Source organism: Cuculus canorus, chromosome 1, assembly GCF_017976375.1.
Source record: "Cuculus canorus isolate bCucCan1 chromosome 1, bCucCan1.pri, whole genome shotgun sequence".
Lineage (NCBI taxonomy): Eukaryota > Metazoa > Chordata > Aves > Cuculiformes > Cuculidae > Cuculus > Cuculus canorus.
Genome location: NC_071401.1, coordinates 145,083,314 through 145,099,452, shown reverse-complemented (window position 1 = coordinate 145,099,452; position 16,139 = coordinate 145,083,314). Strand labels below are relative to the sequence as shown.

Sequence of the window (16,139 nt, the reverse complement as noted above, 5' to 3'; positions counted from 1 at the left end):
TATTAATAGTGCACAAGTAAGGCATGCCCTTAATTTTTGCTCATCTGTGTTCATGTTCTCTCCCTCTGTGGCTTTATGTCTACTGGCAACATTTATGAAAAACGCTGCTGGCTGCCAAAAGTCTCAGATGGAGCGAAGTGATGCCCAGGATGTGTCCATCCACTACTGACTGAATCAATAGAGTGCCTAAGGTGCCAGGAAAAGCAAAGGCAGGGCAAGACAGCTTCCTGCTTTAAAACCAGAGCAGTTTTGTTCTCCTTGTTTGTATGGTCTGCAAGCTCCGGTGATAATTATATTCAGATAAAAAGGTAGGGCTTGGGAAAAGTGTTGGCAAATGTTTACTGCCACAGTCAAAATAAAAAAAAAAAATTACCAGTATGAATCAACCAACAAAACAGTTTGTTTCTTTTCTTTTGAAGCTTTATGACTGCTTTTTCAAGACACAGCTGGGTTGACTTCAACCTGCATTTATAACTGTTTTCATTGCTTATTTTCTGGTTGTTCAGAGTTTTTCTCACCTAAAATTCAGTATAATCTAAAACTATTCCATTTTTCAAGCTCTAGCCTTTAGCATTTATTAGGTAGTTTGGAGATTTTTTGGTTTAATTTTGCTCCAAAAATGTTACTTAGTATAATATCCTTTAACAGTCTTGCATCACACTTAGCTGTATACTGCCCACAAACAAGAAATCTGCATTCAAGAATAAGGGTGCTGTACCCACATAAATTCTAGCTGGAATTTATTGACTTTGGTTTTTTACAACTACATTCCTGACTTTACCGCACAGCAACATCCCTAAAAGCATGAATTTTCTGAAGTCACGGGTACTTCAGGTATGCCAGTTTGTTGGATGTGAATTCAAAAAATGCTGACTACTTGCTGTTCCTGTACAAATCCAAAACTGAAAACTGGGGGCTACCTAATGTCTAGACATTTTTTAAAAGTCAGTCTAATAAGTGACAGAAAGCACTTATTCGAATGAGACTGATAAAATCCTGAGTCATTTTGGCACTGCCATATACTCTGTTCAGATAGTTTTTATCTTGGCTAACATTAGTCACCTATGAGTTAGGAGTCTGTAGAGCTGAGCTAGAAGACGGGACTCCCTAGACAGTCAGTGGAAAGAGTTAAGCAACTCCAGTGATTCATCTTGCCTGTCTTAGACTGAGTGAAGTTACTCCTGGGAGATGCCTGTTCTGTCTCTGTTGACTGTAGAGGACTCTGCCTGTACCCCCTAGAATGATTCCACACCTAGCTTTTAGACAGCTGAACCCACCCTTCCCTTGCAGAGTCAGTCCTGAAGATAATGAAATATTCTATTTCTTTCATTCCAAAGGCTGACTTTAAGAAGGTGGATTTCATCAACTCTCGGACCACAAAAGCCTATAACTCACTAAAAGATTGAATTAGATCATAACATCTCTGAAGACAAATGAGATCATACGTCATCTAACGTAACTACGTTGATGGAGTTGGTGTTGCCGTCATCAACCAGAAAGTAACTCAGAAGAACGAGATTGATTTTATATGACTTGAGATGATAAGTGTTTTGTGGTTTTAATCCTAGTCACCTTGTTGTCATTGTATATATCAATATAAGAATACCCAAAGATGGATTCTTCAGGATGTCTGAGCTGAAATTTCATCCAGGTTTACCACTAGTCAGAGCTTCAGATAACTGCCTGTAGTTTAACAGGCGTTTATACAGAGAGGTTTAAAATGCTGCTTGGCAACAAATTCTTTTCAGACTTTTATACAGATAGTTTTCTACAATGGATAAGCATCAAGTGCACCGCTCAGGACACAGTAATTTTTCACTCCTTTGTTTCTTCCCATGCTAACTAAGATTCTCCAGACACTGTGAGTATACACAAGAAGCTTTGCTACCTGCATTATAAAAGCACCAACAAAGTTAAAATTATTATTATTTTTGTATTGCTTGTAGTCATGTGCTCACTGGTTCTTAAGCCTCTTTCCTATGAGATTTCATCAGAAACAGCAATAAAACTAATCTTACATAGGTGTCAATATGCCTTGCTCCTCTCATCCTCCCTCACGTGGCTGTTGGAATTTTTAACTGTCCAGAAAGGGTTTTAACTAGAACGAATATATTTCAGACACTTTGGGCTGAATTTAGATCTCTTGTTTTTTGCTAATTGGTTGAAAAGTTAGTTGCTGGTGATTCAGTGATTATTTTAAGAAAACTGCCTTTTCAAAACAATTCTGGTTTTAATCTATATAGAGTGAAAGGAGTAGAGACTTGCCTTTATTTTTGAAGAAATAGAGACACACACAAGAGATAAGGCTTCATGCAGCTTAAGGAATTCATCTGATCCTGCTTCATATTCTTTAACTTGAAATTGTCATCCTCCCTGCAGCAATTATATGCAATGTGATAACTGAAGGACTATGTCTGCATCAGTGGGAATAAGGTAACAGAAGGAGAAAAATTACTAAGCTCCTAAAGGCTGCTCCCTTTATACGATCCTCAGAGAGGGAAAAGAAGCACTAGAAAAACCCTTCTCATATTTTAGTAAGCAAGATTTATCTAAACAAACTAGTAGTTAAATTGTCCATTAAAGCAAAAGGACATTCATATATAAATATATAAAATTCTGTGGACTGGATTATCAGATGACATAATCTGGCATGACTTTTCTGAAATCAGGGAATCTAAGCTACATTTATGGAAATGAAGACATATTTTCAAGCCTTCCTTCATGAATGGAGCCCATCTCGTACCCCTAGGCAGAACTGCTGGCACTGGAACAGTTACAGCTGTTCTTACCCATAAAGAGATGCATAATCCTTCAAGTAGGCACCTCACAGAGGAGATCATCAAGTCCCTTCATTTCGACACTCCTGACCAAGGGTCTAGCTCCTATCAGAAACTTATAACTAGCGGATTGTGACATTGCACTGTGTCTAAACATATTTCTGGACACCAGGAGCTAAATTCTGCTGGTAGGTGCACATAGTTCACATAGGGTTCTCAGGAAGTCCCACACATACATACAGAACAGAACATGTCCAGAGGACTTAAGCAAACAACCCTGCTTTCCCGTCACAGATCATTTTCATGAGTCTGTTATTCCTCCACATTTGCTTTGGATAACTCAGATCAAATGCATTCCAGTAAGAGGTTTTCAAAATACTATTGTTTTTTTAAGAGGTCATTTTCAAAACACTCCAGGTCCAAAAACAACACGGGGGAAGGGAACTTACAGCACTACATGTTGAGGAAAATGTTTTTATAAATATGACAGAAAACAGAATTAAAATCTAACTTTTTCTTCTAACTTGTTAACCCAAGTAATGCTGCACGTGCCATAAATGAACAAATACGTGGAGCCTGGACAAGTCTACTTTTAGTGCCCAAAAAATAGTCGTAGATAGAATTAATATACAAAGACTACCCCTAGATACAGAGTAGCACGGGAATGAAGAAGTGCAGTCCAAGATCAGGAAGGGAGCTTTTAGAAATGTTTAAGTATTGGTTTAGTTCCGTGAAACTCACACACTATTTAAAAAACTAAAAAAAAAAAAAATAAGAAGGAAAAAAAAAACCCAATGCTGGACATTTTCAAATGCTTTACTTTCGTATATCTAATTCCCAATAAGATGTCCTTAAGAACAAGTTACAGACTTTTTGGGTTGTTTCTGCTGACGATGTCCCTTTAAAATCAAAACAGTGTTCAGAAGTCACAAAGAATATCAGACCTTGCAACAACTGAAAGCTATAAACAGGGATGAGAAACAATGACACAACTTATTACAACTGATCTCCTACTTGTATGCAATCAGGAACATTTCAGGAGATCTCCAAAGAAAGCAAGGAGTGTTAGTCAGAGAAGTAATAAAGTGTTCTCTCTAATGCAAAAAACCTGTCTTTGGTCTTTGTTGTTATTAGTGAACCTACTTGCTAGGGTGCAGCAAATTTATTTTCAAGACCTAGCCCTTCCTTTAAAAGGGCAAACTGATTTTTAAATTAAATCTAGATACAGAGACTTAGACTTTTCTACAATGGAAGAGTGTTTCTGAAGGCAAACTGAGCAATGCTCCTGTTGGCATCAGAGTGCTCCAGCAAATAATTTCTTTTTAATTAAAAAAAGTGTTACATCTCTCTTTGTCCAGTATTGCTGACCTATCAAAGCACCTGGTATCCTGTGCCTTCACCCCTCTTTCGCTAGTCTTTGCCCATAAACTTTACCGTGGACCATATCACCACCAGAGATGTCAAAAATAATTAGGATCATCCTCACTGTAATCTTGAACTTGGGAAATATAACCTCCTCACTTGCTCTTTTACAGAGAGGAGATTTGAGACCTTGAATTTAAACATACTGGGTAGAATCCAAAAAGTATTTAGCTGGACCAGGAGCTGGCTCCAGGTCCTCCTGTTTGGAAATAGTTCCTTAACCACAAGTCAGTACATCCACCTTTCACTGAATTGTTTTATTAGAAACTGTAATTAGTATGGATAACATTGTAGTAGATACCACAGAATATATACGTTGATTCATTGCCAGAGAATTAGTCATTCCTTTCCCTATTTCATCCTCTTATGGTTTTACTACTGTCATTGCTCGTAAATATTGATGGTGTTTTTCCTCCCTCCCTCGCTAAATAGAACTCAACTATGTAAAAATATTGCATTACATTGTGCACAGACACAGGGTTTAGGTTACGTGGCTTTTTTTTTTTTTTTGCAGGGGGGGATGGAGTGTTCTCTTGAGTAGGAACATGCTTTATATTAAGAAAGGTTCAAACCTCCTTTCTGGGCCCATGCTGCCCGTGAAATGAACCGGCCCCATCATGAGCCGTGATACAAGAATACCAGTTCTTTCACTGGCTACTGCTTAGCCTGGCAGTATGTCCTCGAAAGGCATCTATTTAAAGCTGAGGGTATGTCAGACTGCCTGTTTGCTTGTCACTATGTTTAGTCCTTAGGTTCCTGCTTGCCAGCAGTGTTGTGTTTTCCTGTCTTTAGGCTCCAAGAACAAAAAGCCCAACAATATTACTTCACAGCCCTCTTGGGTGCGGGGGGGGATCAGTTCATGATACAGCCTAATGAGTGTGGTTGCAGTGTGAATCAACACAAGCTATGCAAAGTGAAGAGATTGATGTTTCCTAAGCTATTTCAACTCCAGCAGCTGCTTTCCCATTCTTTTACTTTAATTGCTACTGATTAAAGCCTCCATTTACATTCCTGACTCACATTCTAGGCTGAGCCCATGAGGAAGATAACATGACCTTAAGGCATCATTTGATGTGAGACTAACATCTGGAAATAGCAGCAGAAATCAGACTGGAGAAAATGCATATTTGAGCTCAGTATCACAGTGCATCAAAAACAAGGCTTGAAGAATTCAGTGTTAATATAACCATTGAGTCTAAACCTAGCATATTGTTTTAGATGTTGCACAGCATCTGCCCAGTGCAAACCCAGCAGGGAGATTTGCTCAAATATACCGAAGGCAACAAGGAGGCTATAGCAGATAGTATACAGAGAGCAGGGCTTTGACATTCTCTACAGTCATACTTTGGATATTTTAATGGGTTTGCCTATGATGAGAAAATAAGCCCATTTTATCTTATTTCATGTGTTCAGAGCCAAAAACGTTTTATTATATCCTGTAGAGGTATTTTCAGCTCAGGATCAGAAATGAGCTTCCTTGCATCCATTCTTCATCTGTGTCTTCCGGTGCTGTGTCTGGCATGACTGTAAATAATTTCAGTTCAGGAACTTAATATTTGTTACAAATTTTCCCATTATTCACCCTAAGCTTCTATTCCCTTATTTGAATCCTATTATTCTTTTATATATATACACCAGACTAAATATCCACAAACATGAAAAAGAGGAAGCAGACGTTTGCTTTATGTGTCCTTGGCAGCTACAATTTAGAGCCAATACTGCAAATCCCTCTATGGTACCAGGGCCTTCTGAATACTCTTATACCCTTGGTCACAAGGCAGGCAGCACCATGACCATGAAAGGGGACAGGGACATCAGCTGAAAATACGGTGCTCAACATTAGGCTTTTTTTTTCCACGATGACCGCATATTCCGTCCAAAATTGCACACAAAGCCCTCTGTTACCTATGCCTGCATTTTGCGTACTTGAGGCTGTAATCAGCTGTAGGACTTACAGCCAAGATGCCATTGCTCACACCTTGAAAGCTGTTGGCCTCAGAAGTCCTCAGTCTACTCTCACTTTCTGGGACTCAGAAGGATATCACTACTGCCTTGTATGTATTTAGACATCTGGGTGCCCCTGTAATGTAAATAAGAGACTGAAAGTCTCCCTCAGTTCCAGAGAGGTTTAAGGGCATTGTTTGAACCTCAAAAATATGTCTTACTGTATATTCACCAGGAATCTAAATAGCCAAAGCTGAGCCACTGGGTGAACACAGAGAAATGAAGAGTGAAAGAGTCTTTCTTAGTTGCTGCCTAAGACGGCAATATCTTTGAGAAAGTTCAAAAACTTTCCAAAACTCATGAAGGTCGTAACATAATGGGCCGCAGCCAGAATAACCATGTTTAGCTTGGAATAAAAACAAAATATGTCAGTGATGTTATAGTATCGGTGTGGAACTCTGCCTGGAAAGCACACTATGCTCCTGGACACATGAGTATAGTTGAGTTTAACTCAAAACACTGGACACCGGGCATAGCCCAGTTAAAAACTGTGCACAAGTTTAACCCCCTGGCAACTTTTTAAGGTTGAATAACCTTGGGTGTGGCACACAGAATGAATGATCAGATTAAAATTATCAGACCTTGCAGGATAAAACCTTATAGAATAAAGCTAACTACAAGTGAGGAGGTAGTGTAGAGAGGAAATACCCTTTTTCATCATAAAGCTTCCCCTTTGTAATAAAGATGTTGCTTGATAGCATAGTTAGAGCGGGCTGTACGGTGTGTTTGTGCTGAGGTTACCTTTGCATTTGTTTTGCAGTTACCACACAGTAACATGCAGAATACTGCATAAAGCACAATGGAGGCCTTCAAAGGCAACCTTTATCCTTGAGGAGGGGCCAGGAGGCCGTGCAGGCTGTTGACTCCCTCTGTTTGCTAGCATGTTGGTTTGGGTGTGTTACCCAGCTCCTCTTTGGTGCTTAAAATGAAAGCTGGGATTACAGGAATTTTACTCTGACCTTTTGAAAATTAAAATAAGGATCCTCAAGAAATACTATGATGCTAGGAAAAAAGATGCTTTATACACGTGACACATATAACCTTGAAATGCTATTTTATTAATAGGATCATAGTTGTTGTTTTAAAGTATATTTTAAAATAAAGGAAACCGTGATGAAAAACCAAACACTAATATAGACACTGATGAAAAGAAGAGTTCATAAATATTTGCAAGCAGCATTGTTGAAGCCTTTTTTTTTTTTTTAGTGATGCTACTACTCAACCTGAAGATATTTAAAACCTGGAAGTCAATAGCTGGTGCTTTGTGTAGCTGTAATGTTCCTGCAGGTGTTTTGTTTTGCTGGACTCTGAAGTCCTGCACATTGACCTGAGGGAAAACAGCAGTAGTCTGATGCTTTCGCCTTGTACAGCCACATCTGCGGGCTGGCAGCCAGGGCAGGACACCACACAGCAGGGATGCCCAAGAGGGGCTTTATGGAGCACACACGTGGGCTGTGGGATGGCTGTTTTGGCAAGGATTGTTTGAACAAACTCGGAGTGGGCACAGTGCGGTAGCCTGGAAGGTCTCTGAGCAGCACAGAGGCAAATGGGTGCTATCTACCCATCCCGTGGGCACTTACTCCTCAGGAAAAACACATTTAGCAGCATGGATCAAACAGTCATGTTAACTGAGATTGGCAAAATCCTTGGGAAGTGCATGACTGCTCTCAGGTTCTCCATTAAAGTCAGCAAACAGCAGTTAGTTGATTCTCAGCCAGGAAAGAAAACAGAGGTAAATAAGGTGTAGCCCTGCACAATGGTCCCTTATCTCATGAGTTTTGTACCAACCACCTGCAGCAGAGGTATATTTTGCTCTGCCATTGTTTCCACTCATGCAGTCTGGTTGTAGGGCCTTAGCTAGGATTTTTTCTCTGTATACACACAGTTAAAAATAAAAGTAAAATTAAAAATAAAAATAAAAGGGAAAGTAAAAATAAAAATAAAAATAAAAATCAGTGTAACATCTCAAATTAAAGCAATCTTTTAACAAATTTCCTGTTAAACATGAAATTCTTGTTAAATGCTCATGACCCTGTGGTTTGAGCAAGAAGACACTCTCCTACCTGCTAAAAGCGTCACTTGCAATGTTTCTTTCCTTCATCCCAGGCAGTCCCCAGGATGTTTTAGCTCTGGCTGCAAGCGAAGCCCCAGCATGACCTGCTGCTTTCAGAAAAAGGACAGCAGATAGCCCATATTTACACCAATACCTGCTGCTGTCCACTAAGGAGAGACATCTTGATTGGAGTGGGACAGTTCTACATTCATGTCATTTAACAATAGCTATTTCAGGGTAAGAAGAGGAAGATGAGGAGGAAAGGAAAAGGGGGGGTTCTGTGAAGACCTTCCCAACATCTTTTCTGTTTCTGAGACATAACAATACCTCTCCTCTTAAACTAAGTAAAGTATTATTCTTCACCCACCTCCCTCCAAGATAAATTAATTAACATGGGGCTTTTTTTAGAATCTCTTTGTCCAACAGGCTTGCTGAAAACTGCAAACGTGCTATAAAATACAAATAATTTTTACTGTGGCTTAGCAGAGAATCTCTGAAGGCGACATCTCACTGACACAATTGAGAGCAGAAATAATCCAGCTGTCCCCTCTCTGCTCCCACATCAAAGTCAGTTCCAACTCCTGTAAATTTATTATTGAATTCAGGGTAACATATTGCTTACCTCCATATAACCCTAAACACATTCCTAAACACAGAAAAGTCAGGACAGGGTGGAGGAGCAGGAGGTTCCAAAACCAAAGGATGTTGCAAGTGTTGCTTGGGATTTTCTTGCCATAACAAAGTGAGATACATATGTTTGGGATCTTCATTACAACAGTAGCTGTGTTAATACAACAGTTTCTTACAGGTCTACCAACTCTCCGCAAGTGGGGATGTTTAGGGTTGTAACAGTGCAGGAAAGCCTCACCCATATGCATGCACACACTGGTGTTTTGCAGGACCTCTGTGTATAAAAACCTGAATCTCCCAGGGGAGGGAGAGGGAATTGAAGAACACGGACACTGCAAGAGATACCCCTAAAATAAGGGATAGGTCACTGTCAGTGGTAAAAGGTTTCAGAAGTTCTCAGGATTGTGTTCCAGCCTGCCCTTTCACTTGAAAAATGATGTATCAGGAGAGGCAGATTAGCTTGCTGAAACTTTTTTCACATCCCAGGTAATTTCTGAAGGAGGAAGAGAACTACGGCAAACATCTTATGTCTATTTATTACAGCCTGAAGAGTTTTGATGAGGAGCACCTTCAGTAATATTGTTCTAGTTGTTGAAGTCCTGTATTTCCCCAAACATAACTTCTTGGAAACTTACCATAAAATCTGAGGTGATGGTTTGTGGGAATACCACAGCATTTCTGTGCAAAGTGGTATTTAAAAGCCCTGTGTGCTCATATTACCTCTTGATGCCAGCTCACTTAACTGTCACTGGCTTTCACATACAGCTCAATTTAGCAGACCATCCCCATATTGCATCACTTGCCATTTTCTTCTTCCTGCTACTGCTTTTCCAAACCTGTGAACCCTTCCCTGTATAGCCCTGACTCTTATAATTAACGGGTAAGGAGATACACCGCTTTCTCACACTTATGCTGTGTGGTACATAGTTCTTTGAACCTGACAGATAACTGCAGAGATTTCATAGGATAAAGTCTGTTTGAAGTCCTTTTTTAAAGTCTCCGTATATGAGACACCTGTCCCCATAAACAGCTTTCTACTCTCAGGGCTTTTGGAGGTGCAGGAAGGGTAGTTCTGTGAAAGCTCAGCTTGTAGTTTGATACAAAAAATAGTGTGGTAAAACTACAGGTTGTAGAAAAACAAATGAAATCACCACAGCTTGGATTTTCAAGTTTTATGAAAAGCTTTCTGTAACTGAAGCTATAACATTTTTTTTCCAAGTAATAAAGCAGCATGTGATTCAGACTGTGCAAAAATCCTTCATGTTCTCTGGCCTATAGTTTTTAAGCGCTTCTCCTTAAACACAGCTAGTTTTAGGGACTCAGGAGCTTTGTCATCCTGTTCTTTCACTAGCATCCAACAGAGAGACATATTTGGGTAGAGTATCTATCTCTGCTATCACATACATTATAGATTATATTTGTATCATTACAGGTGGTCAGCTCTTCCATGCACACCAAATCAACTTTTCACAGTCCAGAACAAACATTTCATTTCTTATAATGTGTATTCCAGACGGTCTCTGCAAAACACAGGCATGCTGCTCTCACAGCCACACTGCTACAGCTAATGCCTGCACCAGACAGAGGATTTGGTCAGCAGTTACTAGTGGAGATACTAGTGATTTCTCCATGCAGGATAACTAAGAATAACTGAAGAAAAGTAAAGATAACTTCAGGTTTGAATATCAATAATATTCAGCAGAAACAGGCTATAAGTTTTGCAAAATCAAATTTCTTAGGAATGCATTGGCCTTCTTCAGGAGTGGAAACAAGATTTAGCTGTGTTAGGATCTTCAACAGTGACATCCTCATCTTGACCCACAGACTCAAGCAGAGGTACAGCAATAGATCTCAATGTTCAAGAAGTGCAAATCTTTGCTTCAGCACCCTCATTGTGAAGAGTTTCTTCTTAATGTCTAATCTAAATCTTCCCCCTTCCAATTTAAAGCCCCTTACATCCTTTTGTCTTCTCTTTTCAGTACAACTCTCACATTACAGCTATAATAGCCACCAGCAGTGAGATGGGGCCAGTTTTGGAAATTCCTTTAGTCTACTCCCTGATCAGGGGCCTATATGTGAGCCCTATATCAAGAAGCAGTTCAGTCTCTTAAAGGATTTGCCTAGCTGCTGAATGGGCAACACAGTCAGTTGTGAAAAGGTCTCAGATAAAGAGGAAACATAACCTTCTTTGTTAGCTGTTTTCACCAGCTATAATCAATAGAATCATAGAATCACCAGGTTGGAAAACACCTCTTGGATCTTCTAGTCCAATCATTCCTATCTGCCACTAAACCATGTCCCTGAGCACCTTATCTACCCATTTTCTAAACCTCCAGGGAAGGTGACTCAACCACCTCCCTGGGCAGCCTCTGCCAGTGCCCAATGACCCCTTCTGCAAAAAATTTTTTCTGATATCCAGATTGAACCTCCCCTAGTGCAGCTTGAGGCCATTCCCCCTTGTCCTGTCCCCTGTCACCTGGGAGAAGAGGCCAGCTCCATCCTCTCCACAGCCTCCTTTCAGGTAGTTGTAGAGAGCAATAAGGTCTCCCCTCAGCCTCCTCTTCTCCAGACTAAACAACCCCAGTTCCCTCAGCCATTCCTCATAAGACTTGTTCTCCAGCCCCCTCACCAGCTTCGTTGCTCTTCTCTGGACACACTCCAGAGCCTCAACATCCTTCTTGTGGTGAGAGGCCCAGAACTGAACACAGTATTTGAGGTGTGGTCTCACCAGTGCCGAGTACAGGGGCAGAATAACCTCCCTGAATCTGCTGGGCACACTGTTCCTCATACAAGCCAAGATTCCATTGGCCTTCTTGGCAACCTGGGCACACTGCTGGATCGTGTTCAGTCGGCTGTCAATCAATGCCTCCAGTTCCTTCTCCAGGCTCCCAGACCGATTCAGATATTGGGTCCACAGTGCAGATGTTTGTATAATGTGGCACTTATTTATCTCATTGTAGTCACTGTGGGTGCAAATTACCATGCTCAGTAGATAAAAATATTGCAGGTTATCACTAGTCGAACTGCCAGAACTTGAATGTGTAGATTCATTTTGGTTTGTGGGACATCGTTTTCTTTCTTTTTTTTCCTAAAGATAAAATCAGAGAGGAAAGGGGACAAGGATGATAATGAAATGTAGAAGTTGAGTTCATTTGAAATCATGGAGCTTTTCCTTTTAATTTCGTAATTAATACAAATTAGAGACCAGTTTTATTCTGCTTTTTTGTTTTTCAACAGCTGTGAGTTAGAGATGCTAGCTCAATTGGGAACCTAGGTATAAACAACTGATGGGTTAAACAAGTGGCCATGGAGGCTGAGCCTATGTTTTAATCATATTTTAGAAACTTAATTCCTACTTAGGTTAAAAGAAAGAGAAAATATCTGGGCCTTTGGGTAGTAGTTAATATATGCATGAAATTTGTACTGCATCCATCACTTAATAAATGCTGAACAACATGGAAGGAAGGAACAGATCCCACAGCTCAGGATGGAATGGCCTGGTTTTAAGATATCATATGAAAGAGCTTCATACTGAAATACTTTATTTGTTATGACCCCAAGGCAGGACACCACAGTAATCTGCTATTCCAACAGCAGTAATGAAGTTGGTGGGAGTCTGTTCACAAGGTGAATCCTGTGTTTCCTTCCTAGTTGATGAAAAATCTAAGGAATAACTGCTAAAACACCCATATCTCAGTGGTTATGCTGTATTGACAAAGTTATAGTTCTGTAAAAATATAGGAACTAGTCAGCAGTAATTACTAAACAAGAGTTAGTCGTGGCCTTACTACACTGAGATGCCTGCTACCCTACAGAACCTAAGCACAGAATCCCAATAAAAGGTTATTGAGTAATGGGAGGTTAGTGTTTAGGAATCACCAAGGACCTTGTCACATGGGAAAACTTTACCCTGGGATCTTCTTTTCAAGATGTTCGAGGCTTTAAGAAGCCTAGTTGCCATCATGAGTCACATGAAATTTGGGACTTTTACTCCTAAAGCATGTAGGCACTTTAAGAAAAAATCATGGAATGCCACTTGAGGACAGAACTACCCTTTAATATTGCATACCTAAGCTTCTACATACACCAAAGTACAGAGGAAATTGCAACCTGACCACTGTGCTCAAATCTCATTCTCCATATAAATCTTATGGTTCAGAATGTACTACAGGGAAAGACCAACAAGTTCTACCTGTTCTTAAAAAGTTTACTGAATTCCTGCACCCAAAGGTAATGTACTTATTGTTGCTCACCTGTCAGATCAATTAAAGACTCCTGGGACCAGTGAAACCTGCTATGAACTTGGTGCCCTTCAAAACAACCAGTCTGCCCTAGAAGAGCAGCAGGTGAATCAGCTTCACTTTTGCCATCTCAAATACCACAGGGACATAGCTCCATTCTGCTCTAAAATTTCCACCTTAGGTTATTCTCCAGTGATGACAATCTGTGCCACTTCCTCAACAAAGCACTAATGTGGTAGTTTGTTGTTGTTGAAGCAGCCTTTTAATACTTTGGAAAAGCTAATTAAAAGGACCATAGTTGCACTGAGTGGAATTTTCTCAGTGCCTGATATGCATATGCACATGAAATGAATGTGCAGAGCTGTATGTCACAAAAAAAAAAGGAAAAAGAAGGCCAAAGATACTACCAAAACTGTTCTTCAGGGCAATGGGGATATCCATAGCAATGTAATGTTTCAATTTAGGAAAAAAACAATCACCATTCCTGGCAATACTCACTTATCCTGTGGAGCTGGAGGCAGTAATAGCAGTATCAATCAAATCTTTCATTAAAAAATGCACTTATGTGGTGGTATACTATCTTGAAAATCTGCTGCCTGTTTTGGTTTTTGATAGTCCTCTCTGGTTTCAGTAGATATATCACTTTGGAAGGGAGCTGCTCTTTACTGATGGCTTATAGCAGCAGTGAACACTGTGGAGCCCTCCTGAGCATGAAGTACATGTGGATGCAAGGCTGTACATCACCTTCTTATCCTTGCTGAAATAAATAAGAAATGGAAGGCCTGTGTAATTTACAGTTATAGAATGGGCAGGCACTAGTTAATACTCAAATGTATTTGGTTAGTATTTTTTTAAATAATTTATAGTTTGTCCTTACTATTAAAAATATAAATCATAGGTTTTCCAAGTGTGTAGATAACCCATCCGTACTACAGCTCAAAATGCCTGCATTCAGATGTACAACCAAGCTTGATGCAGACAGCCCTGCAGCCTGGACTCAACCTCAGACTAAGATTAGGAAAATTACACAATTGTGTCTCAGCCGTGTGGCCAAAGACCTGGAGAATTTTTTCAAGAGACCAGAAAGGCCACAAGTATATGGATAAATCTGTCACTCAATACATTTGTTTACAGTTAGGACAGACAGAATTTTGGTGTTTGCTATCTCCCTGATCTGACTTTGGCTGCTGAATAGAATCATACAATAGTTTGGGTTGGAAGGGACCTTAAAGACCATCTAGTTCCAACCCCACGCCATGGGCAGGGACATGTCCCTCTACATCAGGCTGCCCAAGGCCCCATCCAAACCGGCCTTGAACACCTCCAGGGATGGGGCAACAACAGCTTCCCTGGGCAACCTGTGCCAGTGCCTCACCACCCTCATTGTGAAGAATTTCCTCCTTATGTCTAGTCTAAATCTGCTCCTCTCCAGTTTATATCCATTGCCCCTCGTCCTATCACTACAAGCCTTTGTAAACAGTCCCTCCCCAGCTTTCCTGTAGCCCCTTCAGGTACTGCAAGGTCACCATAAGTTCTCCTCAGAGCCTTCTCTTCTCCAGGCTGAACAACCCCAACTCTTTCAGCCTGTCCTCATAGCAGAGGTGCTCCAGCCCTCTGATCATCTTTGTAGCCCTCCTCTGGGCTCAGTCCAACAGCTCCATATCCTTCTTATGTCGAGGATTCCAGAACTGGACACAATACTCCAGATGACGTCTCACAAGAGAGGAATAGAGGGGCAGAATCCCCTCCGTTTCCCTGCTGCCCACGCTTCTTTTGATGCAGTCCAGGATACAGTTGTCCTCCTGGACTGTGAGCGCACATTGCCAGTTCATATCGAGCTTCTCATCAGCCAGAACCCCCAAGTCCTTCTCTGCAGGGCAGCTCTCAATCACATCATCCCCCAGCCTGTATTGAAACGGCAAATTGCTCCAACCCAGGTGTAGGACCTTGCATTTGGCTTTGTTGGACCTCATGAGGTTCACACACCTATACTTGAAGATTACTTCATTACCTAGCTTTGAAATAAACTTTGATATCAAAGAGCAGCACTACCTGCATTCATGAACGATCATACTGCCATAAACACAGCAGATTCAGGAGTTGGTTGGGTGTTACTCAGCTTTCAAGGTCAAACAACTATCAATTTATTTTTTTTTTGAGATTTATTATTTCTGACGTACAAATGTAGATGAAATACATTCAGTAACCCCCACACATACTTATTGTAGGAGCTTCCTCGTGCAGCATGCTAGCTCAGAGCCAAGACAGCTTTCATACTACCTGGGTTGTTTCTAGAAAGGTGTGAAATTAAGGCATGGTGAATTCCAGTGTCTCTCTACATATGAGTGTTTGTGTGTGACTATACAAATTTATGTACATCCCTTGTAAGAAGAATGTACTCAGGAATGAGGGAAAACAATCAAACATTGAAAGTTAGGAAGGACCAACAGAAAAATTACATTTTTTACTCTGTCCTCTCATGTTTCCAGCATATGCTGCATGTGCATAGGAACAGAGAGGAAGAGTTTAATTTTGAAATTACACTAGAATACTACTGACAGTCTAAAGCCTATGTCCACAAGAATTCACACTACTTTACAATTAACTCAGCTTGTATTGGCAATAGCGATTTTAGACCCTGCCTTACTGCTTACAAATACTTCTGGTTGAAACACTTAGATACTAGCTGCTTATTGGCAGCAGGCTGTAGTGATGAAAATCAGTGCACTTTATTTTTCTTAGCAATATTAAAAACCACACAGGATAATTACGCGGTTCTGCAACTCTGGGAGAATGCTGAACCTGCCTGAGACATTCTCTCATTTGAATGTGACATAGCGATCACAAGTTTCATTTGGCTAGAGGCCTTAATTTATTCCATTTCAACATTGTGCTTCAGTTGTAAATTCATTTCACACTGCAGAGGCTCATCCCTTTCCAATAGTGGGCCAGATGCACAGATAAATGCCGAAGATAAATTACTTTGGCAACCCACCCGCACAACCCTGAAAG

General features: G+C 40.5%; 1 protein-coding gene across 1 annotated transcript in view; it reads left to right on the top strand.

Annotated features, from left to right (window-relative positions):
* Positions 1-4,687, top strand: part of PKP2 (plakophilin 2) — a 46,113-nt gene extending 41,426 nt beyond the window's left edge. The window contains exon 13 of the mRNA XM_054052061.1: positions 1,338-4,687. Coding sequence (XP_053908036.1) covers positions 1,338-1,406 — 69 coding nt within the window. The 3' untranslated portion in view covers positions 1,407-4,687. The remainder of the gene's footprint in view (positions 1-1,337) is intronic.
* Positions 4,688-16,139: the final 11,452 nt, after the last annotated feature.